The sequence below is a fragment of the Planococcus citri genome, chromosome 5 (assembly GCF_950023065.1).
Source record: "Planococcus citri chromosome 5, ihPlaCitr1.1, whole genome shotgun sequence".
In the NCBI taxonomy this organism is placed as follows: Eukaryota; Metazoa; Arthropoda; class Insecta; order Hemiptera; family Pseudococcidae; genus Planococcus; species Planococcus citri.
In genome coordinates, this window is record NC_088681.1 from 42,199,849 (window position 1) to 42,227,147 (window position 27,299).

At 37.7% G+C, this 27,299-nt stretch overlaps 1 protein-coding gene across 5 annotated transcripts in view; it reads left to right on the forward strand.

Moving 5' to 3' along the window:
- The window catches only part of LOC135847374 (eukaryotic translation initiation factor 4 gamma 3-like), a 78,107-nt gene that overhangs the window by 39,837 nt on the left and 10,971 nt on the right, over positions 1-27,299 (forward strand). For 4 of the 5 annotated variants that reach the window (XM_065366864.1, XM_065366866.1, XM_065366868.1 and 1 more), the window contains 7 exons: positions 15,588-15,902; positions 16,028-16,095; positions 16,171-16,254; positions 20,820-20,855; positions 21,650-21,764; positions 21,857-22,185; positions 22,282-23,848. In XM_065366864.1, coding sequence (XP_065222936.1) covers positions 15,588-15,902; positions 16,028-16,095; positions 16,171-16,254; positions 20,820-20,855; positions 21,650-21,764; positions 21,857-22,185; positions 22,282-23,848 — 2,514 coding nt within the window. The remainder of the gene's footprint in view (positions 1-15,587; positions 15,903-16,027; positions 16,096-16,170; positions 16,255-20,819; positions 20,856-21,649; positions 21,765-21,856; positions 22,186-22,281; positions 23,849-27,299) is intronic. The other variant, XM_065366865.1, reaches the window with a different exon arrangement.

Here is a 27,299-nt window from a genome sequence, read left to right on the forward strand (position 1 = left end):
TTAGGAAAGATAACTGAAGAAAACGAGCCAATACTGATTGTACAATAAATAAATTTTGGAGGAAGAGCTTCATGATCTGCAGATGCGAAGCCAATTATGATCAAAGGAAAGTGTTCACAAAAGTAATGTAGGCAGGAAAGAAAATGCTGAGATTTTTGGTATGCAGATGATAGGAATAGGGGAGTACAATTCAGAAATGGATTATTGGACAAGAGATACGTTGACGGCTAGTGGACTTCGACTTGATCGGTATTGTCGTCGTCGTGATTTGGAAACAGTGAAGTTACCTGGCAGGCATTGTATTACAATGTATATGTGTGTGAATGTATTATATGTATATGGCTGTGTAATTATACGAATGTAAAAAATATAATGCCAGCCACGGACGACGACGATGACGGTGGAATGCGGTTAATCAACGCGGTGGCATGGCAATAGCAGCAGCGCCGATGAGTGACCCGGGGGACGGAGGAGACGAAGTCATAATGGTGATTTGGGGAATTTTGACCGTGTCGCCACAACAGTGTATATGGTGTGTAGTGTGTACCTTACCTAGTATGTAGACCTAAACCGATGTGAAAGTATTCCTGTACATTTGGCAGTGACGGAAGCGCGAGAGGAGGTGGATGGACGATCGTGTATGTGCGATGTGTGAATTAGTAGCCAAGAACAGCGAACGTGTATGTCGAAAAGATGGCGAAGAACGCGAACGAGCGAGCAAGCAAGCGAGCGAGCCACAGCAGAGTTGAGTCGGCCTAGGTCAGTTATTACTGCGGTATTCGTTTACTTCGGCGTCTCTCTGGCATTGAGTCTGCGACGTGTAGGTGGGGTATTTCGTGTCTGGAAAAGGAACAGATCGGTGTGTAGAATGATTTGACTGACTTTCATGTACCTACATAGATAACGGACGAAAGTAGTCGTCGAAATTGCATTCCAGATTGTCATAATGGTCTAATGAGGTTTCGTAATGAATGAGGAATATCTATGTACCTACTATTGCGAAATACGGTTTGAAACGTTCTGTAAAAAATCTGCTAGAATGGTTCCAAAATTATGTTGAATCATGCAGATTAAGTGAAAATTGATGAAAATATTATGCTTGGAGCATTGAAAAATACCATATACCATAATTTTTGGATTTTTTTTTGGTTTTGTCGTGTAATTTAAACGATGTTCGTAGCATTTCCAATATGTAATTTGTTATTTATCGACTTCGATATAATTTTTCAAAATTTTTCTGTTGGTGTAGCTATAGGTAACATTTTTTTTTGAATTTACGATTATTTTCATCACACCCTTTTCATTCTCGATGCTTCTGATTTTTTTTTTTTGGAATTCTTCATTCGAAAACATCGGATTTCTTCTCCCTTTGCGTGTTGCATCGATATTGATGAGTTGCAAATTGCAATGTTACTTGTAATATTCTTTGCTGTGGGGTTTTACTTATATGGGCTCTTAACTAAATTGAAACGAAACCTTCGTATTTTAATTTGTTCCTGTTTTTATTATTTTCATTTTAATGACGCCCATGACGTATTTTTTGAATTTGTTTCTATTCGCGTTTAATGAAATTCTTCTTAAGGCCGAACGTTAATTTCTTATGAAGTTGAGGTTCTCAACTTTTTAATTATTATTTTCGTATTAAAATTTTGCGACAATATTAATCCTCTGTTCGCGGTATATTGGTTACCTACAGTTGCCTTCATAATTACGTAATGCACTCCTTAAGTATAAGAAATAAGACTCACTCACACCTATTTCGCGTTATTGAAAATTGGGTGTAGTTGCAGCATGAATACAAGTAATTATCCTGGTGGAGTTACAAAAAAAAATTGAATAAATGAATAGCTGGGGAAGTAGTATACTGAGTTGTCGAATCTGAAAAATGAATGTATTATTCAAACGCATCGACCTTGAATCATACTTTCATTATTTTTCGAAATTTCTGAGTGAGATCCCATCTTCAGAGCTCGTAATTTACTACCAACTCCAAAAATTGTCAAAAAAGGAAAGAAGTATTGCATTTCGCAAAAAGTTGATAAAACGTTCCGATTTTTGGCAAAATTACCAAAAAATTCCATCATTTTCCCCCAGAAATTCAGCTCTTCAAAGCTGAACATTTTTACCAAAAGTTATCAGAAATCCTGCTTTTTATTTAAAAGTTGCAAAATAGCCAACTTTTTTTACAAAACTTGACAAAAAGTCTTGTTTTTTGCTAAAATTGTTAAAAAAATTTCTTTTCAATGAAATTCTTGCTTTTAGCAAAATTGCTACCGATTCTCGTTTTTCCTCCCAAAAATTAAGTACCTACCCTAAATTTCGCACTTTTGCCAAAAATTTCTTATCCTGATTTTTGCAAAAATTGTCAAAGTCTTGCATTTTGCAAATTTACTGTCTAAAATTCCCGCTTCTAATCAAAATTGTTATAAATTGACAGAAACGTTGTCTTTATTGCGAAAGTCTTGTTTTCTGCCAAAAGTATCAAACAGTCTTGCCTAATTTGCGTGTGTGTGTGGGAATTATAAGGTTCTCCTAAATCCCCCTGAGATTCGGTACGGAAATGATGATGATTGCTACCAGATCGTCAAACGGAACTTTCGGCGATAAATTGACTGGTGTTTTTAGAAATGTGTTGCAGTTATGTAAAATCATGCTGTCAGATGATCAATGTGATGGGTTTCTTCTAAAATGGTCTGTGAAATAATTTTGGAATTGCTTGTTTTCTCGCAATTAGTGAAAAAGAACGAACTAGTTGTCAGGGTAAAGCGTGAATGGTGAAGTTAAGGGGGGTTGACCTGTGTTGTTGCTCCTTGATGAAATAGCATTGAAGATGTAATTTTACTTTATTACTTACATACTTACATGGCTTTGTTGCAGATTTTTTTTTTTCTTCGGATGGGTTTAAATTTACGAGTATTACAAACACATTTTTTCAAGGTACGTTTGAAGTCAGATTCACTCGGGCGAATTTCTTCTAAGGTCATTCAGCTGGTCGATAGTCGGTTGAGTATTTACGATACAGGAATCGTCTAGTCGAGTAGGTGTTTTTTTTCGCATATCGTCGCGTCGATTTCTGAGTCATCTTTGGAAACGGAAACTCGATGTGTGAAAATACTTTCGGCTCGAGTTTTAGTCTAGCATTTTTGTGTTGTGTCTAGCTGAAAAGGCTGATGACTTCTATCTTAGGTACATACTTCTGTTGTGGATGCGGATGTTGCAGAAGAATCTTGTGTTTGTTTGGATATAAGCTGAGAGACGTGATTTCGGAGGTACAGCTTTCCTCGCATCAACTTTCAAAGAACTGGGCCTTTTTTTCTGTTCTGAAACATTTTCAAAGTATCAGTCTTTCAAGAATGAAATAATTGCGAGCTCAATGGAGAAGAGTACGGCTGTGTGAGGGAAGTACAGAGAAAATCAATCGTCAAAATGCACGTTTTTTCCCTTGTACGACTTCTCGTCCATTTTTTTCCATCGCTGAAACAAGAGGCAACACTGTCATTTCTCACGTGATCGCTGGTTTAAAAAGGGATCCGATCTTTTTGAATGGTGTACGACTGTACGGCCTCGTAAACCATATTCGCCAGGTACTTTTACGTTCGAATTCCCTTTTCACCCTGAGCCCCTTTTCGTTCATAGTTCAAATTACGCGAAAATCTCCCTACTTTTTGCTCAACCATAGTCGTCGGTGTTGCCATTGTTAACTCTCGAGTCGAACGAACCCTTCTATTTCTTCTGGTTGAGTTGGAAAGCTTTGAAACGCCATAGATGTAATAAGCAGGTGTATAAACCGTATAAACTCGGGTATTACGTCCAACTTCGCTGATTTTCACCTATGAAAGAGTAATGAGCTGATATGTAGCGAGGTAAGGAAACGGAAGAGGAGGTAAACAACGTGTAAAAATTATTCTATATGGACTCTCTCGCCCTCCTTGCGTCTTTGGAAATTGATAATATTATGATATCAGTGACAAGACGTCGTAGTAGTAACGGTGATGGAAGCGGCGCGCGGCAGTGTTTCGGCGGCTGCTTCGACTGCTGCGGCAACAACGTGTGCGAAGTCGTTGACCTCCGCGCCGCGCATCAGACATTGAACTCGGCAACTTTGAAATTTGTTGCGCGGAGATACGATGCATGGTGACAAGTGCGATGATTTTTATGAAGATGATAAAAACAATAATAATAGTGGTTACCTTCTCTATTGGGATTGTAATAGACGTGTTTACTGTCTTGACTGTGTGTACTGAAACTTATCACACCTTTTATCAAAGTTACTTTCTTACTCATGTTCAGTGAATAGCAATTTTAAGATAGTAGAAAGTTTTGATCAATTTTCGAGATATCTGATCTGAAAAATTTTGAAATTTTTTCTTCAAAAATATCAGATTTTCTTCAGAGTTTTGAAAATTTTGATAGTGATAACTGATAAGAGATTATGTATTTGCATTTGTGGCCCTGGAATTTTGAAATGCTTTAATTTTTACCAAAGGTCGAGTTTTTCATCTTTTAGTGGTCTACTTCCACCTGCGAAAAAAAAAACATTTTCACCGCAGAATTTGCAAATGTTTTCCTACATGAATTTGGCAGAGACCTCCACGTCACTGATGAGCCCAAAAAAAACTCTTCGCTTTGATACAATGGTCAATTTTAATCAAAGTTCATTATTCTAGTAAGCCTCGATTTAGGGTCACTAATCGCGAGCAAGGTCGACAAGCGAGAATGTACGAAGAAAAATGGTGTGCCGATGACACTGGCATAATGTGGAAGGCAACACTACTAGCACCAGCAGCATCGGACGGAAATACCACGTCGATGGCGTCGGATACCGCAATAGTTTAGGGTTTAAGAAAAAAAGAGACCGATATGTGATAACCGTGTGGGTTTTTTCATCAGCTCCATTGGACGATGTCCCCTTCTAATGTTGTAGCATAACATGGAACCTTGGACAGGTTTTTTATTCTGTTTTCATTCGCCAAGAAGATGTGCAGAGTGTGGAGTGAGGTATGCTGGTTTTTCAACGGCTTCTATTCCAATAGGTGCCTTACACTTTGGTCTCTCTGTACAAGGTTCTATATTGGAGATGCGATCCGTAGTACGTATATGTGTAATACACATGTAAGTGTATAAAGAGAGCGACAGCGAACCTAAACGATTGCGTCATAGTTGGGTTTTCGCTGTCGGTCGTCGTCGTCGTAGAGATACCGTAAATGCCATCACCGGTCCCTCTGCTCCTCTGGTATTTATTTCCATCTCGCTTCTTCAGACAAGTATTCATCGGTGTGCACACACAGACTACGAGTTTGGTTATCACGTCAATGTACCTACATACATAAGTAGAAGTATAGTTCACGATTAGCGGGAGATTCTGTTTGTCGAGAAGATGCCTTCAGGCGCGAGATGGTAGTTGGCGGGAGAGATGTTGAGAAGATCGAGGCGAGACGAGACGAGGCAAGGTAATATGTACAGCAACACTTTCATCAAGGAAGACGATACGACGATCGAGCCTCGAGGAGGCAAGATTCGCTGGTCTTCTGTTCTGCTGGTGAGTGAGAAGGCTCTCCGTCTCCGGTATCGTGCGTCAAAAGCAAAAGCAGCCGGCGGAAAAGAGAAGGAAGAATACAGAGTACGGTATGTTGCTGGCTGGCGCGCGCGCGACGTGCAAATACGAACGAAAGGTGTATCCGCGATCAAAGATTAAAAAGAAGGGGAGACTTTGTCAGAGGTACCCAGAAATGAGAAACCGGACGATAATGCTATACCTACGGAACGCGCACGTATCGAACGGTGGATTCAAAAAAAATCTCGTGTGAAAAGATGTGAAAACAAAGTGGCAACATCTCTCTGTCTTTCTTTCTACGTACTATCTTGTATACGTGTATAGCTTGGCCAAGCCCGCGTGTACGTATTATCATCGTCGAGTGATCGCCGGTTCGTGTTCAATGTTCGCGAAATACGAAATGGGTGGGCGAAGCTGCGTGTAATGTACTATTTGCAACAATGTCGGTCGGTGTCGGACCATCGCAATGTAGCGCATGCAACATGATCTGGAGAAGAGGCAGAGCATAGAGAAGCCGCGAGCAAGAGCGAAAGATGCGGTGAAATTTGCACCGACGATGTTGACTCGACTCGTCTCGTACCTACGCTATAAGTAGCAAATTATATAAAATGAAACGTTGTCGGATGGCCGGCTCGGTCATCGTAATGTACTCTTGACTCGTAAAAGAGTCGGTACCCTTCATCACTCCGAGTCGTCTCTGCCGCCGACATTATCGCAAAAAAGAGCTAGAGCCAGAGAGGGAGAGAAGTATAGAAGCAGCATGTACGAAGTAAATGGTCTAAAATGGGATTTTTAGAGGTTCAGACGGACGCAGGGCGCGTTCCAAGACGGCTATTCTTTTTGCCATCTTCTAAAAATAGGCCAAAGCTGATTCGTTTGGCTTGGTTTTAGAATTATTTATGTGTATAATGCGGTGATAACGTCGTGTGTGCTAAAATGTTGCTAGATATAAAAAATAATTATGAACGAGCGTAGACGAGGTAAAAGGAAGTTGTAGCTTTTTGCAGATGGTTATTAAGACTAGTTTGTGACTTGAGTGATGCGATACTTGGCGAAATGATTATCCTCCGGTAGTCGAAAGACGGTTGAAAGGGTTGATTTTTGGTATTTCTGACCAAGATGCTTTGAAAAAGATCGATCTAGGTATTTTTGAGGAGGGTGCGCCGATTACATAAGTATTGAAATAAGTATGAGGTAAAAAAAAGTGGTAAATTGATAGGTTTTATTAATGTAAATTTTTTTCGTATAACCAAAAATACCTGTTGGATTTTATGAATATCAATAATATCTTCAGCTCTATAAAAATTGAAAAAAAATTGAAATTTTTCCATTCAGCTATTCAATGAAATTTTGTGTTGTAGAAATACATGTGAAAAAGCTGTGAAAACACCATCAACGTAACTGAAAAATTCGTCAAAAATCTAAAAATTTTGAAAGGTTGAAGGATTTTAATTTGTTGTGAAAACTGCATGTATGAAGAAATCGTGTTTCGTTATTCGAAGTTTTTAAAGTTTTAGGAATGTGAGAATTTTCAACAAAATTGAAATAAGTGTCATTTTTTTGTAAAAATGTAGTTTTTTCAAAAAAGAAGTGCAGGGCTCGTTGTCGGTTACTTTTCAAGTATCGAGATTAATTAAGTTACTAAAAGTAATTTTTGGTTGCTCAAATTACTTTTTTATTTGTTAGAAACGAGAATAAATGACAAGAATTTTTTTTTTAATTGAATTTTTCCAAATCTAGACTTCATACTTTAAAAAATGTCAATTTCAACTCTGTCTTTAGTCGAAATTGTTGAACCAAACAGCAAAAAAGCTTGACTTTTGTCAAAATTGTCAAAAAGTGTTATTTTTGGCCAAAAACTGCAGAACTGAAAATTGTCTCTTGTTTGCCAAAAATTCCAAAATATGTCTCTATTTTTTACCAAATTCCCCAAAAGTCACGTTTGGTTTCCAAAAATTGGGGGGGGGGAAATCTTTTTTGACTGAATGGTCAACTCGCTTTTTGTCGACATTTTTTTTGAAAATTGTTTGCCTACAATTGCCCAAAATTTTTGAAGTCTCGATTTTTGCCCTTTTTTTTTTGCCAAAAAGTTGCAAAAAGGCGTTATTTTTTAGAAATGAATGGCAATTTCCAATAATGACATAAATTTCAACTTTTTACTAATTTGCTAAAAAATCTTTTTTTTCCCCTTGAAATGCCCAAAATTTCCCAAAACTCTCGCTTGACCACCTAAAATTGCTAAAAATCTTTGGTTTTTTGCCAACAATTTTTTTAAAAAGTTTTTATCTACCAAAAAGTTGCAAAAATATCTCATTTTGTTCGACATTTTCAAATTGCAAAAAAATATCGCTGCTTTGCAAATAATTTTCAAAAAAGTTTTGCTTTTTGCCAAACATTGAAAAGAATTCTCGCTTTTTACCAAAATTGTTAGAAGATCTCGCTTTTCAACTTAAAAATGTCTAAGGTATAAATTTAGTAAAAAAAAAAAAAAAAACATGGAACCAATTATTTAGATTTTTTTTGTTTTTTGACAATTGAGAAATTTTGGGATCTTGATTTTTCAATGCTATTTTTTGTTTTTTCCTTTTTATGTCACATGATTGATGTTGGTAACATATTTTATGCTTTTTCTGGTATCCTGATCATCGATTCATTTCGCTGCACTGATCGAATACCTTAGTTCTTTTATATTTTATTTTGTAATTATTTATTCATCTACTCGGAATAATTCACTGACAGGAGCAGAGTAATCCTATGTGAAAGTACTACTAGGAGAACGTATATTTTTATTATATTCGTATTACTGCGATTAGAAAATTTTACCTGTTTTCGAGAAGACCCATCGTGTCACAGGTCAGGAAAGCCAAAGGTCACGCAGCTAGACTACGTACGAAATAAACTCACGATTCTATTGCCGAAACAAGTACATAGATACTACGTCAGAAGGAGAGAGAGAGAGAGAGCTTTTCTCGAATAATCGCGTCAAAATTTCCTGGTCTTTGTGCAGTTTTCATGGCCTTTTAAAATTTCAAATAGGTACTCAACTACTCGTATATTGAGGCTATCGTGACCTTGCTCGCGTAAATTTTTACGTATGTTTATCTGCCCTCTCCCCTCATCGTCAACTTCGGTGCTGTTTTAAAGTAGCTGATAAATTGACGACGACGTCGACGTTACCGTCGAGATTCCCCTTTTTCCTCGCACCGTTTTATTTCGACGTGTCGGTACAATTATCCGTATTTAATTTTCTTCTACGCGTGTGGAAAATTTTTTCTAACCGACGAATCGATCGACACGATTGTAAACACGTGGTAAATTACTTCTTGTCTGTGTTTATTAATGAATTATAATCGTCGGTCGTTTATAATGTAATTGTGTAAAATACACGTAGGTGGCCATTACCGTCTGTAATTTTGATTCGCGAATTGAATCGTAGCAATTGAAATATATTAGAGGGAAATGAAGACGTAAGCGAAGAAAAATCGAGATTTATCGCGATTACGATGAATAAGTGTTTTTTTTTTTCATCGCAGTGGAGAGAACATGGAGTGGAGCAGTATAGTTGCATCGTTATCGTATGCACAATGAAGGAAGAGGACGCGACGACGACGGGCCGACGGATGAAGGAAAATTGTGACGTTGGACATTCCATCATTTCCGGTCAAGCATGACTCATGCGAAAACGCTTTTAAAGCTCGATAAAACGAAGAAGAAAAAAAAACTAAACGTATGCTGTATGTAGCTGCAGCTATACGTACATATAATTCTGCCTTGGTACAGTTGGACTGGATTATGTATACTCGTATATGTGTGTGCTTATTCGTTCGCTTATGACCCTGTTAATGAGGGGAGGGGGAGGGGGGCTATACGATCGAAGCGGATTTACGATATTTAATCGTGGTTCCGAAACTTTGTACGTATAGCTTTCTGGTTCTGCTGCTGGTTGTGCACCGAGGACACGCACTGTACGTTAATTGGTGAAAACGTGCGATATTCGTGCAATTGAACTCGTATACAAAGTACACTTGTGTGTGATTTTTTTTCAAAGCAAAGTGGCATGAAGGAAGACGAAGGGAGGTATAGAGGAATAAATTGAAATATGGTATTCGTTAATTGTACGCATAATACTCGTGTGATGATCGTGAGTGTTTGTTTGTTAGTTTGTGTAAATGAAAACAGTACATAATCGAGTAACGTGTGATTGTGAAATATTACGAAATGTTCGAGCGTGTAGTAGGGTATGATAAGTGCGATGGTAATGGATAAAATGTAGGATGCGATGGTTACAGTTTGAGAGGTGAGAGGTGAAATGGTGAGTATTTTTGGACTCGTGGGATATGATTTTGAATTTGAATTATGGTACGAAGTTCGAGATGATTGATGAGGCCTCGTATGATCATCATAGAGAGTTGAAGAATTTTGTTGTCAAAGTTGGATTCCAAATTGGATTATGTCTCGGAAATGTTTATTTTGACCAAAAAAATATGGTTTGAGCCAAAAAATTCATTTTTCAAAGATCTCCCTCCCGCTTCACCATCTTAAATTGGTCACTTTAATTGGATAGCATTTTTGAACAGACGATCGAAGAAGCTACCGATTAAGCAGTCGATCATTGAGAGGTTAAATAGTAAAAATTTGTATTCTGTGCATAAATTTAATCAGGCGAACATTCGTTCTTGATTTTAAAAAAATGGTAACCTCAAATTATGTTGAAATTTAGACAAACTATATCTTTCGGAAGTGGACTATTTTCTGCAAAACAGGTCAAGTAGAGAGTGGAGCAAAAAAAAATTATTTTTTCAAAATCTCACCCTCTTTGAGAAGTGAGAACCCATATCTCTCCTCCAAAGGCACCTTCGGAGCTAAAGGTCAAAATCCTCTGACGATTTTTTTTTTCGCGATTCACCTTAATGTTTGTATGTACTTATTTAATCGTGTGATTCAAGTGCTTCAAATTCTTTCCGTTTTATCTATTCTTGAGACGTAATATATTTGCTGTGTGGTATAAAGCTGGCAACTAATGGCAGCTAGCCTTATCTTGGAATATTTTAGTTTTCGAAAGATGAGATCTTTATCAATAATTTCGTTCTTAAACTTCTCGATTCTGCGTTTAATATATAATAATTCATAGAATTTATTGGACTGTTGATTCGTTAACGTTATGTACATACTTTCACGTACATATTATTATGTGTAGTGTATCTTCGAACCTTTCACTTGCCTCTTTTTCTTGTTCACAATTTCGTTACCTTTGAATTTTCATCGAAGCGTTCCAAACGACTTTTCTAGTCAGACGAGTGATAGATTAACCCACATTATTAATCTTAATGTCAAAAGTAACATAGTCAGAATTTGTGTGAGGCAGACGCGAGTACCTATCTAATCTTAATAATTGAGAGGTCAATTACACGTATCGAGAGGACATCGTCCACGTCCGTACAGGCGTTATTAAAAATGCTGAAAAGTACGACACAGAAATTAGCTGAAGAGAAGCGATAGATGCAGAAGGACGCGGAGAAAGAAACGATTAAAAATTCACGCGTGGTTGAATCGATGATATTTTGAGAGTGTTGTCCGAGCTGGAAGTCGATAACCTTCATTAGTTTTGGTGCGTTTACAAAAGATACGATGCTGTTATAATCGCGATAGTGAGATGTTGATACAGTGTGCTTAAAATTGAATTTTATATCGAGCGTAATTTTTTTCGGTGAGATGAGTTTTTGAGGCATTTGTGATGTTGGCTGTCTCTTTCTGAATTAAGCATTCCTCTCGAGTGCGAGGTACCAAAACTTTTCAGACTCCTTGTAGACATATTAACAATTTTTTCCTGCAGCGGAAGTGCTTCTGTCGAGACTTTTAGGATATTCATCCTGTGTCAGATAATATATACCTGCGTTTTGTACTGATGCTCGATAATATGAATGGAAAGGGTATCAATATACCTATACCCTGCAGACATCCGAAAAAAATCGAATGAGCAGGCAAGAAACGTAGACGGAGACGGTTGTGCGAGATATCCTCCTAATATGGATCGAGTTGGGTTAGAGTCGCAGGTACATATTTTTGTATCATAGGCACTAGGCAGGGCCAAGGGCGTTGAAAAAATCGCGTAGATTCGAAGGGTTCTGTACCAGAGCATGTATGTACATATTTGATCGCAGAAGCAGCATGTGCATGAGAAAACTCCATACACATTTTAGACGCGTTTTTCGAATTGATACGAGTATGTCGATACAAATATTACATGCACGTGTTGCAAATTGCCTCGTATGGTTGATGAAGGGGTGCCTTCTGTGTAGTTTACTTACAGGTTTCTTTCTTCGGCTACGTTAAAAAGAAAACGACAACCGTGTGAGGTGCGGTATTTTTTTGTACTACTATGTAAATGTAAATCGAGATCGACTATCGAGTGACGAAAATAATTCCGTGTGCTATTCGGATGACATTGAAAAAATATGCACATCAGAGGAGAAGTGAAGAATGGAATTCGTCATAATGATTTTTCAAAAATGTTATCTTTGTGTGCTTCATTTTATATGTATGAGAAATTTTCCAATATTATGGAGGTATCTAATTATCAAAATGCGCGTTTTTTGACTTATTTCTGATCAATTTATGAAATAATTTTGTCCAAAAAACAAATGAGCTTTTATTCGAGAGAAAGAAACCCATTCACTTGGGTGTCCAACTCATAATTTGGTAATCTAAATGCAACAGAAGATGAAAATTCAAATTTAAATGAAAAAAAACTGATTACTTTCTCATATAGAAATGATTACTTATGGTTATTCGAAAATTTTATTTTTGTGTGCTTCATTTTATGCGCAATTATCGAAATTTCTCAATATTATGGAGGTATCTAATTATCGAAATGTGCGTTTTTGACTTTCTGATCAATTTATGAAATAATTTTGTCCAAAACACAAATGAGTTTTTATTCGAGAGAATGAAAACCATTCCCTTGGGTGTCCAACTCATAATTTGGTAATCTAAATGTAAAAGGAGATGAAAATTCAAATTTGAATGGAAAAAAAATTGATTACTTTCTCATATAGAAATGATGACTAATTACTGATAATCTCCCAAATGTTTCTATATTACCTTTAAAATTGGTACGAACCAAAAAGAGAACGTAATACAATAAATTTGACGTAAAACTTTCAAATTGCGAAGGGACTGCCATAGTTGCAGTTAAAACGCAAAATTATGTACAATACAGATGCGATGTTGTTTTTCCGAGCATCAACGGCATTATGGATGAGGGTACACGAGGGGGGTGGGAAAAACATGACACGCGCGTGTACATGTTCGTTGTTTGAGTGTAAAAAAACCAACGAGTTTTCAAATCCACGTGGAAGTATATTGTAAATGAAATTCCCCTGTGGCAGGTCGCTGTTGTTAACCCCTTTCGCGACGTGTACGTGTCTGTAATCTGTATACTTACGTGCTGTACCTTTTTACAGGTGCATTAAATGGCCATTTCAATTTTTGCGTGATTTTCGTATATAGAAAAGAAGGCTTGGGGAACATTTTTTCATGGGTTTAGCTTTCAGATGTCAATTTTTATCATTCTTAGCTAACATTATGTACTTGAAGATTTGAAGCATTGAAAACCAAAATGAGATTTAGCTAAATGCGGCAAAAATTGCATAAAATGTTATTAAAATTCTGAATAACATGAAAAAATTGGAAAAAGTTGGCGGAAGGATAAAAGTAGTCTGAAAATATTTTCTGATAGTTTAAGTAGTGAAAAATTATGATTTTTGTTCGAAAAATTTCGTTAGGCTTCCTGGTTCTTGCAAATGTTGATTTTCCAAACCCTCCTCGTCTATTTCGAGCTCTGAAAACGTTGATTTTCGCACTTCCACAGGGTATCCACAAGCGTGGAAAACCTGGAAAACTCGGCGAATTTTGAAATTTACAGCATTTTTTGTGACAGATTTTTCCATTTCTCATTATAAAAAAGTTTACCTTCGCTTTGCTCAGGCAATTTTTTCGCAGGTCAGTTTTATCAAAAATTGCCAAATATTCTCAACAAGTCTTACTTTTTGCAAAAATTGTTCAAGTCTTGCATTTTGTCAACTTATAAGTTATGAGTATCATTAAAAAATCTCGCTTTTTCGCAAACTTTCTAGAAAAGCCCTGCCTTTTACTAAAATTGTCAAAGTCTTGTTTTCTGTCAAAAATAGCTTGAAAACTCTCACTCTTTTGCTGAAATTTTCAAGTCTCGTATTTATTGCCAGAAATCGCAAAAATTCTCAATTTTTGAACCAAAATTGCCAAAAAATCTTTTTTTCTTCAATCAAAAAGTTGCTAAGTACATATTTGTAGTTTCATGGAAAAAGGACTGTTTTGGCAGTACATAATTCAGGGTGTCTACTGGCAAGGAAAACAAGGAAAACAAGGAAATAGCAGGGATTTCACTCGAGGTAGCAAGGAAGCAGGGAAATGGCAGGGATTTTGACAATTTCTGTGTAATAGCAAGGATTATTCAAAAAAATTTGGCTTGAATTTTCAACATTGTTTTGAACTTGTTAAACTGCATTTTCCACTTTTTTTTTTTTTTTTTTTTTGGTAATTTTTCTCATTAAAAATTGTTGCTTTCTACTTTTTGAATTATAAATTTTCAAAGGCTTTCGCCCTCGCTTCGCTCGGGCTAAATAATTGTGTTTGACAAATCTTTAACCAAATAGTCAAAAGTGAAGAGTGAAGAAAGAGGTGGGGAAATTCTTTTAAAAACATCAAAAAGCACAACATTTTAGCGTTGAAACTTCTTATTAAAATGATTTTACTGCACTTCACAAATTGTAATCTTTGCCCTAATTTCGCATGGATAAAATCAAAAATTTTGCGTCCTCACGTCACTCGGCCAAAAAATATTCCCTTCTCTTCTTAGATTCAATTTTCAAAGATCAAAAGCTGAATAAATCACCAAAAAAAAGGATGAAACTGATTGAAAAAAGTCAAGAAATTTCCTGCAAAACGAGTACACACGAGGGGGGGCTGTTTTTTTAATCTCAAAATTTTGAAGCAAGGAAAATGGCATGGGAAAACAAGGAAATAGCAAGGAATTTGATTTTTCAAATCCAGTAGACACCCTGTAATTGCCAAAATGTCCTGCTTCTTGCTAAAATTAAACAAGTTTCTATCGAGGAGTTTCATTTTTAGATTTTGGTTAAAGACGAAAAGTTCTGGGTTTTTGGTGATTTTTTTCTGCATTTAGCAGGTAAACACTTATACATCGATTGAGTGGAAATTTTTATGTGTTCATTTCCTCATGGAGTGGCATCAAACTAGGGGGAGAGGGTAGGTACCAATAAAAAAAATTCCTGTCTAGTTCAAATAAGGGCCACCTTATTGAGCACACAGTCGTGCTTGGAAAAAAGGACACAACCTGTAGACCTACGGCTCTCGTGATATTCGAAAAAAATTGCTTTCCCCTCCCCATGTGTAATTAATTTTTCAATGGTCTGGAAAATTGGAGAAATCGGTCTGGAAAACCTGGAAAAATCAGGGAAAATTATTTCCAAACATGTGTGGGCACCCTATGTCCCCACTGAAGCTATCTCCAATTGATATTAGAGGCTGTACCTTTCGAACGTTTCGACTTTCGAATCACCCCATCCTCACCCCTTTCATCTTATAATTTTATCAGCTTTGTAAAGTAATGAATTTTCTGACCTTTTTGGTGTGCTTCAATTTCCTGTTATCACTACAAATGCCCATTAAAAACTGGTCTAGGGTAATGAAATTTGGCTTGCACGTTAGAAATCTGTATACCTCAGATGCGGTTTTTTTTTTGGAGGAATTGATCCTTTCCGCCACCCCCCTCAACTTCTCATCCCTTAGAGTCTCAGTTTGGTATCATTATTGAAACCTGCCCCAATTGACCTAGGGGGCTGTAATTTTGTATGCCCATTGTAAAAGTACTCCATCTATGCACTTTACTCATTCGTGTTATATTCTCTATTGATACTACATTATAATGAAAATCGATTACTAATTTCTGGTATTTTGTTTGCTTTGCTGACAGGTCATTCTCTGCGAGATGGCATGAATTATCCATCTTTGAACTCGTTACCTGTGGGAGTACAGGTAGCCGCACAGTCCGCGGGGAACGTGCCTCCACAGACGTCGCATTACGTGCAAGGCACGCCGTTGCAGACATCGGCGGTCGCTTCCGGTATAACAGTTAATGCGCACGGATTGACGCCGCACGGAGGTATAACCACATCGACGCCGACTGTGCTGTCGTTGCCTAACCAACACTCGCAGGGCCCAACACCGGCTAGTACTCCACCGGCAGCCCCTAATGATCCAAAAACCACGGCTCATTATCCGCAACAAAGTAAGTTACCTATTCGTTCGTCGTCGTTGATCATCTGCGATCTTCTCTACAATGTACCTCTATGGAGCCTCTCTCAAACCGCGAGATACTTACTGATTTTCTTCTTTCGCCTTGTTCTGTTCCAGCAGCTTCGTACCAGCCGCATAATATGAACTATACTTTTAATCCTTCTGCTGCTGCTGCTGCTAGCAGGGTGAGTATGATCACGATCTGGTCGAAAAATTGAAACGATCTATCGAGCATTTTTACTATTTTTTCTTTTTTTCAGATGTATTACAATCCTCGTAGTGTCCCCCATAACCAAAATAATCGAACTATGCCGCACATGACTGGAGCAAGACAACCTTTTCTAGTAAGTTTGAATGAGTGTTGACCTTCGGCCTTTGAAAATGGAAAATTAAGATGAAATATTGAAAAGGAAATTAAAATTTTCCATTTTGAAGATCATGGATTCAAAATTGATTGATTTATTTCCGTTTTTTTTTTTTCTTAAAAAAATACTTACCCTTTTGAGGCTCATTTTGCATCCAAAAGTGTCGTTTCTTTGAAACTTGCCTTATTGAAAATATTATGGATCCGAAATTCTCCATCGTGTAGCTCATCAATTTCACCATTTTTGAAAGGGTCGAATCGAAACCAGGACTTCTTCTATTTGATGTACGAGTATCAGATTGATATTGAAGATAGGAGAGAATCTATCTGCAGCGATGACTTATCCGATGTCTTCTTCTAGTCTTCGCAAAAGACGATTATCATTGAAAAAGAGTCTCCAGTAAAAGCGACGAGTTGACGTCTAGTCGATTGATGATCCCTTTAGATAAGGTGTAGAAGTACGCGACTTTATCGTACCATTAGACGAAGGTAACATGTACTTACCCGCCGCTGTCTTCGTTTAAAATGGATATCGGAATGTGTCGATAATGTGGAATTTGTAACGTGTCGTATTCGAAAGAAGACATAGAGACAGAAGTGCGGTGTCTGATGTTACGTTTAAACAGCGAGACACGATGTATTTCGTATTTGTTGTAGGTACACGACGATGTGATGTGATGTGTGGTGACGTCTGCCACCAGGCCTCAGCCATGATATCGTGTTAGAATATAGTATGCTAAAAATACGTGCGTATGTCTTGGAAAAAAAAACCACTTGATAAAAGTGTAGGTACAATTTGTTCGCATTTACAGGCGTTAATGATGACGTATAGTAAGTCGCGACAAATTGCACCATCGCTGAGTCGAGCATTTAAATGTGTATACGCTGGAAAAACTTATAGTCGCGAGATGGGAATTCACAGTGAGAGTGATACGACACGTAGCACTATTCATATATTGTGTGGTGAATCTAGGTACATGGTCGAGCTCGAGCTCGAGCTACGAGTACTAATACGTGAATTTGATGCTCGTACACGTGTTAATGGTGTGCTCGAAAGACGAGGTGACAGGAGAACGCGGCGCGAAAGGTGTTTGATTTTTTTGGAGAGTGCCACTGCCATGTTGATTCATATTGCCATTTGACCCAGATCATAATGAGGAAGTTTTATTTAAAGAAAATCTCCGCGCACGTTACAATATGCAGTGCTACATATGTATACATAGAGACAGACGCATGATATTGGACTATGTATCGCTGTAATAATGATACGGCCACCTACCACCCTAGTAGCTAGAGCTACCTACTTTGGAGTTCGTATACGCATTAGAGTATATACGATACCATTTCGAATGTAAAAGTGTGTATATGGAATACGAGAGGAGGAAACAGAAAGTGAGAAAAAATTAGGAAACGAAACATGGATACGTTTAGCCTTCGCTTTTCGACTTGGTGATTTGTTATCTGTGCTTTTCGTACGTCTCGAGTATCGCAGATATCGATTTATCAGTTGTGATTGTAGAAGTGGAGTTTGCACTGAGGGAGTTGCGTGCGTGTAATGCACTGTTTGCTGATACACGAGTGCCTTATGCCTTGTGGAAATGTAGTACGATGTATCTTATCTCTCTCTACGTATGTAAGGTCCATCTTTTATGTTACGAATACAGAGTGATTCAGTTTGTTTTCACAATATTCCATATGTGCGTATGTTTGGCAACATGTAATAGCAATGATCATTTTTTTATAGTATGCAGGACCACCAACCCACTGCTTTGAGAAAAAATCCCTGAAAGGGGTTCACATCGAAATAGATACCTGGTACAAAAGTTGCCTCGTTTCGAAAATTGTAAAAATTTTGGAGGGGCTGAGGCTTAGAAGGGGCAGAGTGAATATAGCACTAAATCTGACGTCATATTCAAGATGTCCACCAGGTCATCGAAGTCATCCTCTTGGGCGAAAATTAGACACAATCATCAAAAAATCCAGGGTGTGTCCACTCATTTCTGGAAATGATTTTTCCTGACTTTTTCAGGTTTTCCAGACCAATTTTTCCATTTTCCAGACTTTTTTTTTCAAAATAAAAACACCGTATTCTCAAAATCATCCCTCCTTTGCATAAAAAAATCACGTTTTTCAATAGTTACGTTCGGTTCCAAGCCCGAACTGAACGAAATTACCCGAGCGACGCGAGGGAAATTTTTTCCAAAATGAATACAATAACACTACTAGAATTATTAAAAAATTACAGATGAACACTTTCAAAAAATTCCCTGACTTCTGGGGGAAAATTGCTCAAAATTTCTGAAATTATCAGAATTTTTCCTAACTTGATTGAATTATGGTTTGTCAAAAATGCAGTAATTATTATAAAAGTTATCGTTGAATTGGCGAAAAAATTGGCATAATTGAGCAAAGTTTTACGAAAATTGCTTGAAAATTTGTTCAAAGTGGCTAGAAATTGAGGTAAAATATAGGAAAATTATGAAAAAATGATCAAATATCAAAATGAAATGAAATCGTGAAAAAACCATGTGAAGCAAATTTTAATTTTTTTACCGAGCTGTACATATATAAGGTCATCTCAGCCGAAGGGATCACAATAAAATTCGCTCAAATTCGGTATTTAGGATTGATTTGGCGTATGACTCGAAAGGTTCGAGTGGGGATGACCTTGAGTCAATATTCGCGCATGTCCGAATTTTCGGGAAGGGGTAGAGAGGGTGAAAAAGATCAAAAAAGGTCAAATAAACCCCAATCGTTAGGAAATCAGAAGTTGTTCAACTCATCCAAGAAGCAGTCTCTTGGAGCAATTTAGAGGGGAGAAAACCAGGATTTCCGTGTTTTTCTACTTTGAAAAATCTTGTGTGATCACAACCCCCTCCCCTCAGCTCCCCGCCCTTCGGAATTGTTCTAGGTGACTGAATAGGTCTCTACAGAACATACTAAAAAGTTGAGAAAATCAGCTCACATTGAGAAAAAAAAATTGTACAGTATTTGTAATTTGAGGAAAAGACGGATGTATCCAAAAATGAAGGTTCGGGGGCATAACTTTTCAGTTTTCAGTGTTTTTTATATTAGGTAATTTACGTTGCGAGAGCATAACAGGGTGTCTACCAGGTAGTGAAAGTAGTGAAAGTAGTGAAAAAGTAGTGATTTTGAAAGTCGGTAGTGAAAGTAGTGAAAAAGTAGTGATTTTCAGCAATTTTGCTTAAAAGGTAGTGAAACATCCGATTTTCCACTCAAGAAAAATTTTGTAGAAAATGGCTCATTTATGACTTTTTCTGAACTTGAATTACTTATTTTTGAAAGCTTTTGCCCTCGCTTCGCTCGGGCTATTTACTTTTTTTTTCGATAAGTATAAAAAACTTATTGTTCAGATTCAAGAAATGTTCGAAGTTTCAATCATAAAAATACTCCCTTACCTCCATAAAAATACTTTTTTTCTTGAAACATGAATTTTTGAACGCTTTCTTGGCCTTGCTTCACTCAGGCTCGTTTGTTTTTTTTTCATCCTTGATTTTTTTTTTTTAAATAATCATTGAAGTTTTAAAATTTTGAAGCAAAAATAATAAACTTCTTCATTCATCACCCAAGAAAACAGAGTTTTTATACCCCTCAAAATACTAATTTTCGATAGCTTTTTCGAAAAATTTGTATATTTTTTTCCAAATGTTGTTCAAATTTTCCATTAATTTTTTTTAAATTTTCTATTTAGAAAAAAGTTCTGTATTCGCCCAATTTTATTACAGTAACAAGAACCTTAAAGGTGAAAATAAAATCAAAAATTGAAATCACAAAATTATACTCTTGACATCAGCTTGCTTGAAAAAAATCTTGGGATGTTTGAAGAGATTGGAAAAGCGAAAAATTGTAATGAAAAATCCCAGGTGTTTAAAAAATGTCTTGCCAAAGTCCTGCTTTCTTATTTTGAAATTTTGTTGGACTAAACACCCTGAAAAATCACTGCTAAAAAAATCTTTCATTGATGAAAACGTGGTACTTACTCCAATATAAAAGATTACAAAATTCAAACCAAATAAAAATAAAAAAAATCTTTCCTGCGGGGGGGGGGGGGGTAAGGGTTTAAAATATTTTGGATGGCAGTGATTTTTTTTTGAAAGGTAGTGAAAAAGGTAGTGAAAAGGTAGTGATTTTCGGTCAAAAAATTCCGGTAGACACCCTGCATAAGTTGAGCATTCAATTCTTGAAAATTTATTTTCAATTGACATTTTAATATTTCAGTTTGAATTATTAAAAAAAAAACTTTCTTCATGTGGAAAGTTGAAGTGATAGAAATTAATGAACAACTTGAAGAAATCGATCGAAAACTGAGCCTCGATTAGCTTTTCTTTTCATTTTCTCCGATAAAGTGGTCTATAACTTAAGGCTCGTCGCTCTGAGAAACGTTGACTTTCTGTTTTCAGTCATTTTTATCCTCTTTTTTTTCCAAAATGAAATTGTCAATTGGAATTTTTTCGTTTTTCTTAAGTAGAATTTAGAATCTATGCATCAATTAATTCAAATTCTGTTTTAATTTTTGTGTTGCAGGGTTATCCAAATCAGTACGCTGTGCCGATACAAATGGTGAGTAATTCATTCGATTGATGATGATGACTAATGAGGGAAAAAATCATTCTCCGAGATCTTCGATCATCAGCTTTTTTCCTTCTCAAACACACTTTTTTAACACTGACTTGAGGCATTGAAACGAGATGAATTGACGAAGCTCTGTACTGGCAATAATTATGTAGAGCTGAATTTTGTCCCTTGAAGTACATTGTGAGGGCGCATACGGAAAGGGTCCTTATGACCAAAAAAAAAAAAAAAAGTTCTCTAAAATTGTTGTAGGAACCCTTTACAGAGTTCCTACAGCAATTTCAGAGAACTTTTTTTTTTTTTTTTTTTTGGTCGAATGGACCCTTTCCGTATGCGCCCTCACAATAATGTTACTAGTTCCAAAAATTTCAATTGTGGTAATGCTTTTTAGCCTTGAAATTGACTGTTTCATTTGCCATGTCGAAACAGGACTACTTGCGAAGTACTCTTTTCGGTAGATGTAACATTGAATGTATTTTGTTTATTTTTTAAAAAAATTGTTAAATGAACCATTTTAATGAATCAAAATTCGACTCGAAGTTGAATGACTGAGGAGCTCTGACGAATTGAAAACTGGGTATCAAATTTAATTTTTGATTCGTTTTATCGGATGCACGACAAATTCATTTTTTCATTTTAATTACTTACACCCGGTCATCATTACCATGGACTGCTCATTTTTTTCTAAAATTTTATTCGGACTTTACTACTTTTTTCTCGTATTATAATAATTTTATAATTAACTGTAATAACGACGTTTGTTTTTTTTTTTATGTTTACAGCTTGCATCGCATCTACCAAATCCGAATAATAATACGGTTACGTTTAGCCCTTACCCGAACGATCAGTTCGCCAATTTATATATTTCGCAACAAAATCCTACTTCTTCGCAAAACTGTAAGTATCGCGAGTTGTTCAACTGCGTTAATTTTAATTCAAGTTTTCAACTTCTTAGCGAATGTCTAATCGATTTTTCTGAATTTTCTCAGATGCTATGCCAGGATATGCACCTTTAAGGCCGCCTGCAGCGAGCACTGTACGATCAACGAATCAGACGCCCGTATATAGTAACTCAAATGTTCAAACTAATATTATGTATACACCTACGGTGAATCCGATTGCGCATTATACGCATCAACAACAGCAACAACAGCAGCAGCAGCAACAACAACAACAGCAACAGCAGGCTGCTAAAGTTCAGAGCAAGGAGCGCAAAAATCGTATTAGAATTGTCGATCCGGAAACCGGCAAAGAGGTAGATTTTGGTAACGAACAACAGCAAAATGACAAAACTAGCGAGAAAAGTGATGATACTGAGGTACGATATTGATTTGCATTCGTTTTAAAGAATTATTCTTTCGTCGTGTAATTGGTATTTAATTTCGTTTCGTTTTGTTTTTTTTTCTGTGATCAGACGAACGCGAGCAGTGTACGCGTAGAATTCGCTACAGAAGTAGGCAAACGCGCTTTGGAACCTTCGCTGAGCTCGACTACGGCGTCGTACGGTTCTTCGGCGACTGGTGCGAAAAAAGAATCATCTCCGGCGAACGTGATGAACGGTCCGGATAAGAGCGCTTCCGCGACGGCTGCTACCGCACAGCCGTCGTATTTACCATCGACGAAAATCGATTACAAGTCTTCGACGACGACTCCGCCGTCGTTACCAAGTAGCGGCGTTGGCGCTGCGTCGGCTGCGAATAGTTTTCAAAACGCTGTTAACGATAGTAGTAATAGTATAGAACCTCCCGTAGTCAATTCACTTAAGTCTTCGAACGCGGCCGCGAACGCGTTCCAACCTAAGCAACCAATGGATTACAAACGACCTACGAGGGAAGAACCGTCGCCGCCGACGACCACCACCAGCACTAGCAGCGGTATAGCGGCGCCGGACGCGGCCACAGCTGCGGCGAAACCATCGCCGACGTGGCCAGCGGAAAACAGCGGTGGTACGCCGTCGACTGTTGCGCAATCTGCAGCGTCGATAGTCGGACCGAAATCGTCGGCTAGCGTTGCGGCGGCGACCGTTGTTGGCAAGAAGATTCCTCCGAAAGAAGCCGGCGGCGTCGAAGCCAACGGCGCGTCGGTCGTTTCCACTTCATCGGTCGGTTCCTCGCAATCGGCGTCGTCCGCAACGGCGGCCACGTCGGCTGTACCGAATCTTACCCCGTCGCAAGACGGACCAAAAGCACCTTCCGTTACCAGTCCTTTAGTCGTAGATAGTAATGATTCGTCGTCATGTAAAAAGACGCCGAGCGCCGCTAAACAGGGTATTCAACAAAGTGTCGCACCAACCGACGAAGCAGATTCGGCGGCAGCGACCCCGACGACAGCTGCTGCGGTAGTCAGCTCCGGTGCCACGAACGCGAAGCAGCCCGCTTCCGCCTCCGGGCTACCTCAGGCCGCTAAATTCGCCAGTCCGGCTACTGCCTCGAGTCAATCACTGCCTTCGGCCGGTCAAGCTGCTGGTACTACTCCGGTGTCGAGTAACGCGGCTGTTCCGACACCTGCTCAATCTAAAGTCGACTCGAAGGCGACCAGTTCGCCGACACCGTCGCAGCAAAAGCCGTCGACCGGCGCGTTACCAACTTCCGTACCGAGTAGCGAGAAACCATCGCCTATCGCTACGCCCGGAGCACCGTTAGGACAGCCGTTCCCGTCTAAGACGGCCGCCGCCGCTGCATCTTCGGCCTCCGCCGCGGCTTCCGCGCCCGCTGATAAAAACGTCGCGGCTGCAGCTAAAGACGACAAAGCTGCGAATCCGTCCGCCAAAACGAAAAATCGCAAGGAGAACGCCGAATCGAACGCCGCCGATCAGAACACCAAGAAATCCGCCGCTCAGAATGCGCCTGCTGCCAAGCACCAGAATACCGAGTCGACGGCCAAGTCAGCTCAAAGCGCCGCCGCTGCTGCTGCTACTGCTCCTGTAACCGCTTCCAAGCAGACGAACGGTGATGCTGCCGATGCTCAAGGTGTTGTCGAAGGTAAGTTTCAGTGTACTCGATATTACTTGGTATTTCAATACGCGATCGGGTTCGTTATCATCGACATCGTTGACGGGTAATCTCGAGTTTCGAAATCTTCGGAGAAGCTCCAGCTGGTGATTTTTCAGCGAATTTTCGCCTATTCGTCGAATCGTGTGACGTTATTTTTGAACCCACCACCGATGACGAACAAAAATGGAAATCAGTTCAAGGTACATATGTTTTCATTTACATTCGAGAGATTACTGCATATAATACCACAACGTGGATGTTATTCCCGATAAATTAGAATACCTACGTAGGTAATGTTTACAAGATACATGATACTACGCTCGATGACGTATTTCATTTGGGCTTGCGTGCGGCGTGTGTGTGCCTGCGCTTGTATAGTTATTCCTCCGCCATAGTCTGTCTGTATGCATCGATACACATATCGAAGAAATCCGGAACGCCGCCGTGTCTTCGGAATACAAAATCGACTTTTGTACTCGAAAGTACGAGTACCTATATCGTACGTATAAGCATCAGCTCGTCGACATTACGCGGTTTACTGTTTCTAGGCCTACTCGTGTTCGTAATACAATTACATTGCATAAGAAAAATAGCAGGTACTATCGCAGCGCGTTTGATGAATAATACGTACGGTACGAGTCGAATGTGCATCGTAAAACACGTCCCATTGAGAAAGAGTTATGTTCTGCTTGTGTCGCTTCGACTTGGAGTTCGAAGGAAGTTGAAATGTGAATAGACGAAGGACAGAATATGTTAATAATTGTATTAAGGTTGACGCCGCCGCGACCATCCGATGGTGGACGATGTAATGGTAATCGTATGTAACACACACGTTCGTCCGTCCCGGACGAATTATACATTCAGTTGGTCATTTCACCGTTGGTTGTTGTATTATTTTTTCTACGAAATTCAAATAAAAAGAAAGAATGGCACACACACACTGACATACGATCCGAGCACATCGAGCTCGTGGTGAAGTTTTCTTCGTTTGTTGTTGTTGTTGTATGTACCTACGATGTGCATGATAATAATTCAGCGAGTAAGTATAAGTAAATCCATAGAGTACAGTGGTAGGTGTCGAGAAGACCAACCACGCGGTGATAAAAATGAACATATGTAACCTTGATCATGGTTTCCAATGGCGAAATCGTTTCGAATATGGTAATCTGTTAAAATTCTTTTGTTATTTTCACGATTATTTAGATAACGTTCGCGAAGTAATCACCGACTCGATGAGCATTGATGGCAGGGGTGAAGGGGGGTAGGAAATATTGCATATTTTTTATTCGCGTTTCGTAACAATTTTTATGACCATTTCGAAGAAAAGAAACTGCCTGAAATTCATTGTCGTTAAATTAGATGCAATTCTTCATTCAACGATTGTATTCTCGAAGGAAAGAAATTTTTATGAGAAAGATGAGCTTGAATAATGGATTAGGAGAAAAACAAACTCTGTAGTAAATCAGGTTTTTTTTTTTGGAATTCGTTCACAAACTTAGGATTTGTACTTGGTTACTTTTTCAACGTTTTGTTCACTAATGTTACTTTTCAATTTCATTTTTACAAATATTCAAAAATGTAATGGGTTGAAAAAAAAATTTATCGTCTTAATGAGTGAATAATTTGCAAAAGCATACACTTGAATGCATTTCGTCAAAATTACCTATTACTTAGCGTCGTTTTTTGCTGAAAAAAAAACATCGTCTAACCCAAAAATCTTGTTTATTTACCAAAAATTGCGAAAAATTTATAATTTATGCTAAACTTGTCAAAGTCTGTCTGTTTACCAAAAATTACCAAAAAGTTGCGAAAAAGTCTTACTTTCTCGCCTAAAATTTGCGCTTGTAATTTCCAAAAAATCCTGCTTTTTGCTAAAATTTCAAAAGTTTGGCTGTCTGACTTGTAAAAATTGGCAAAAAGCTTGTTTTTGTTTGCAAAAAATTCTGAAAAGTCCCACTTTGTTCCAAAAAGTGTCTGTAAGTCTCGCTTATTTAAGAGATTGCCAAAAAAACAAAGTCTCACCTTTTCGACATAAATTACGAAAAATCATATTTTTTTTGCCAACGATTGTCAAAAAGACCTGCTGTTTGCAATCAAGTTTTGGGTTTTGCCTATAAACTTTTTTGTCAATTTTTCAAGGAAACCCCCCCCCCCCCATTTGCTAAAATTTTTAAAATTTTGCTTTTCAAATGAAATTCGACTTCAAAAATTCATTTAAAAAATGTCTTTTTTTTAGCAAAAAATTCTAAAAAAATCTTACTTTGTTCCAAAAATATATTTTAAGAATTGCCAAGAAAACGAACAGTCTCGCCTTTTTTGACAAAAGGTGCGAAAAATCATATTTTTTGCCAATTATTGTCAAAAAGAATTGTTCGAATTATGCTTTTTGCGAAAAATTTACAAACATTCTCGCTTTTTCGTAAAATTGAAGTCTTGCTGTTTTACCAAAAATTTCAAAAAATTCTTGTTTCCTAAATGTTGTTAGTAATCTCTTATTTTTCTACAAAAAATCCCGAAAATGTATTTTGTTTACCAAAACCCTGTTTTTTACTCCCCTCTCCCCCCCCTCCCCAAAAAAGAGAAAAAATTACTCAAAGCCCTGCTTTTTTGCCTATAGTTTTGAAAAAGTCCTACTCTTTGCTAAAATTGTCAGTCTTGCATTGTGACAGAAGTTCCCGCTTTTTCAGGTATTGTACATGAGGCTCGTTTATTTAAAAAATTGTAATAAAGCAGCGTAATTTTTCATCCATAATTTGTCAAAAAAAGCTACTTTTTTGGTGAAATTGGCCTATTTTTTCTTTTTGCCAAAAACTTACTTACACAAATTCTTGCTGTTTAGCAAAATGCATACTTACCTGTCTTGCTGTTTTACCAGAAGTTGCCAAAAATTCTAGTTTTTTTTTCACCAAAAAATTGCCCAAACATCTGCCTTTCTCGACAAATTTGCGAAAAAATTTTGTTTGCCAATTAGTTTGATAAAAAACCCCGATTTTTGCTCATGTGGTAAAACTCTTGCCTTTCTTCAAGTCTTGCTCTTTTTTGCCAAAAATTGTCGACAATTTTTTTTCTTGTTTTTCAAAAATTGACAAAATCCTCGTTTTTTAGCAAATGCTAAAAATTGTAATTTTTTGCTGAAAATTCCGAAGTCTCACTTTCTGAATAAAAATTGTTCAAAAGTCATGCTTTTTCGTTTTTTGTCAGAAGTTGCCAAAACTGCATTCCTATTGCTAAAATTGTTCCAGTTTCGTTTTGTAGGTTTCAAAATATTGAAAAATAATTTGAATTTTTAAAAATGAAAACCCAACCATTTCATTTAATGATGTATTTTGGGGGGGGGGGATTTTCTTCTTTATCGAAGTGTTTTACAGATGTTTGTTCTTTTTTTGGTTTAGGCCTATTTTTCGAATCACTTTTGTTTGATTTTTTTGTTTGCTAGAAT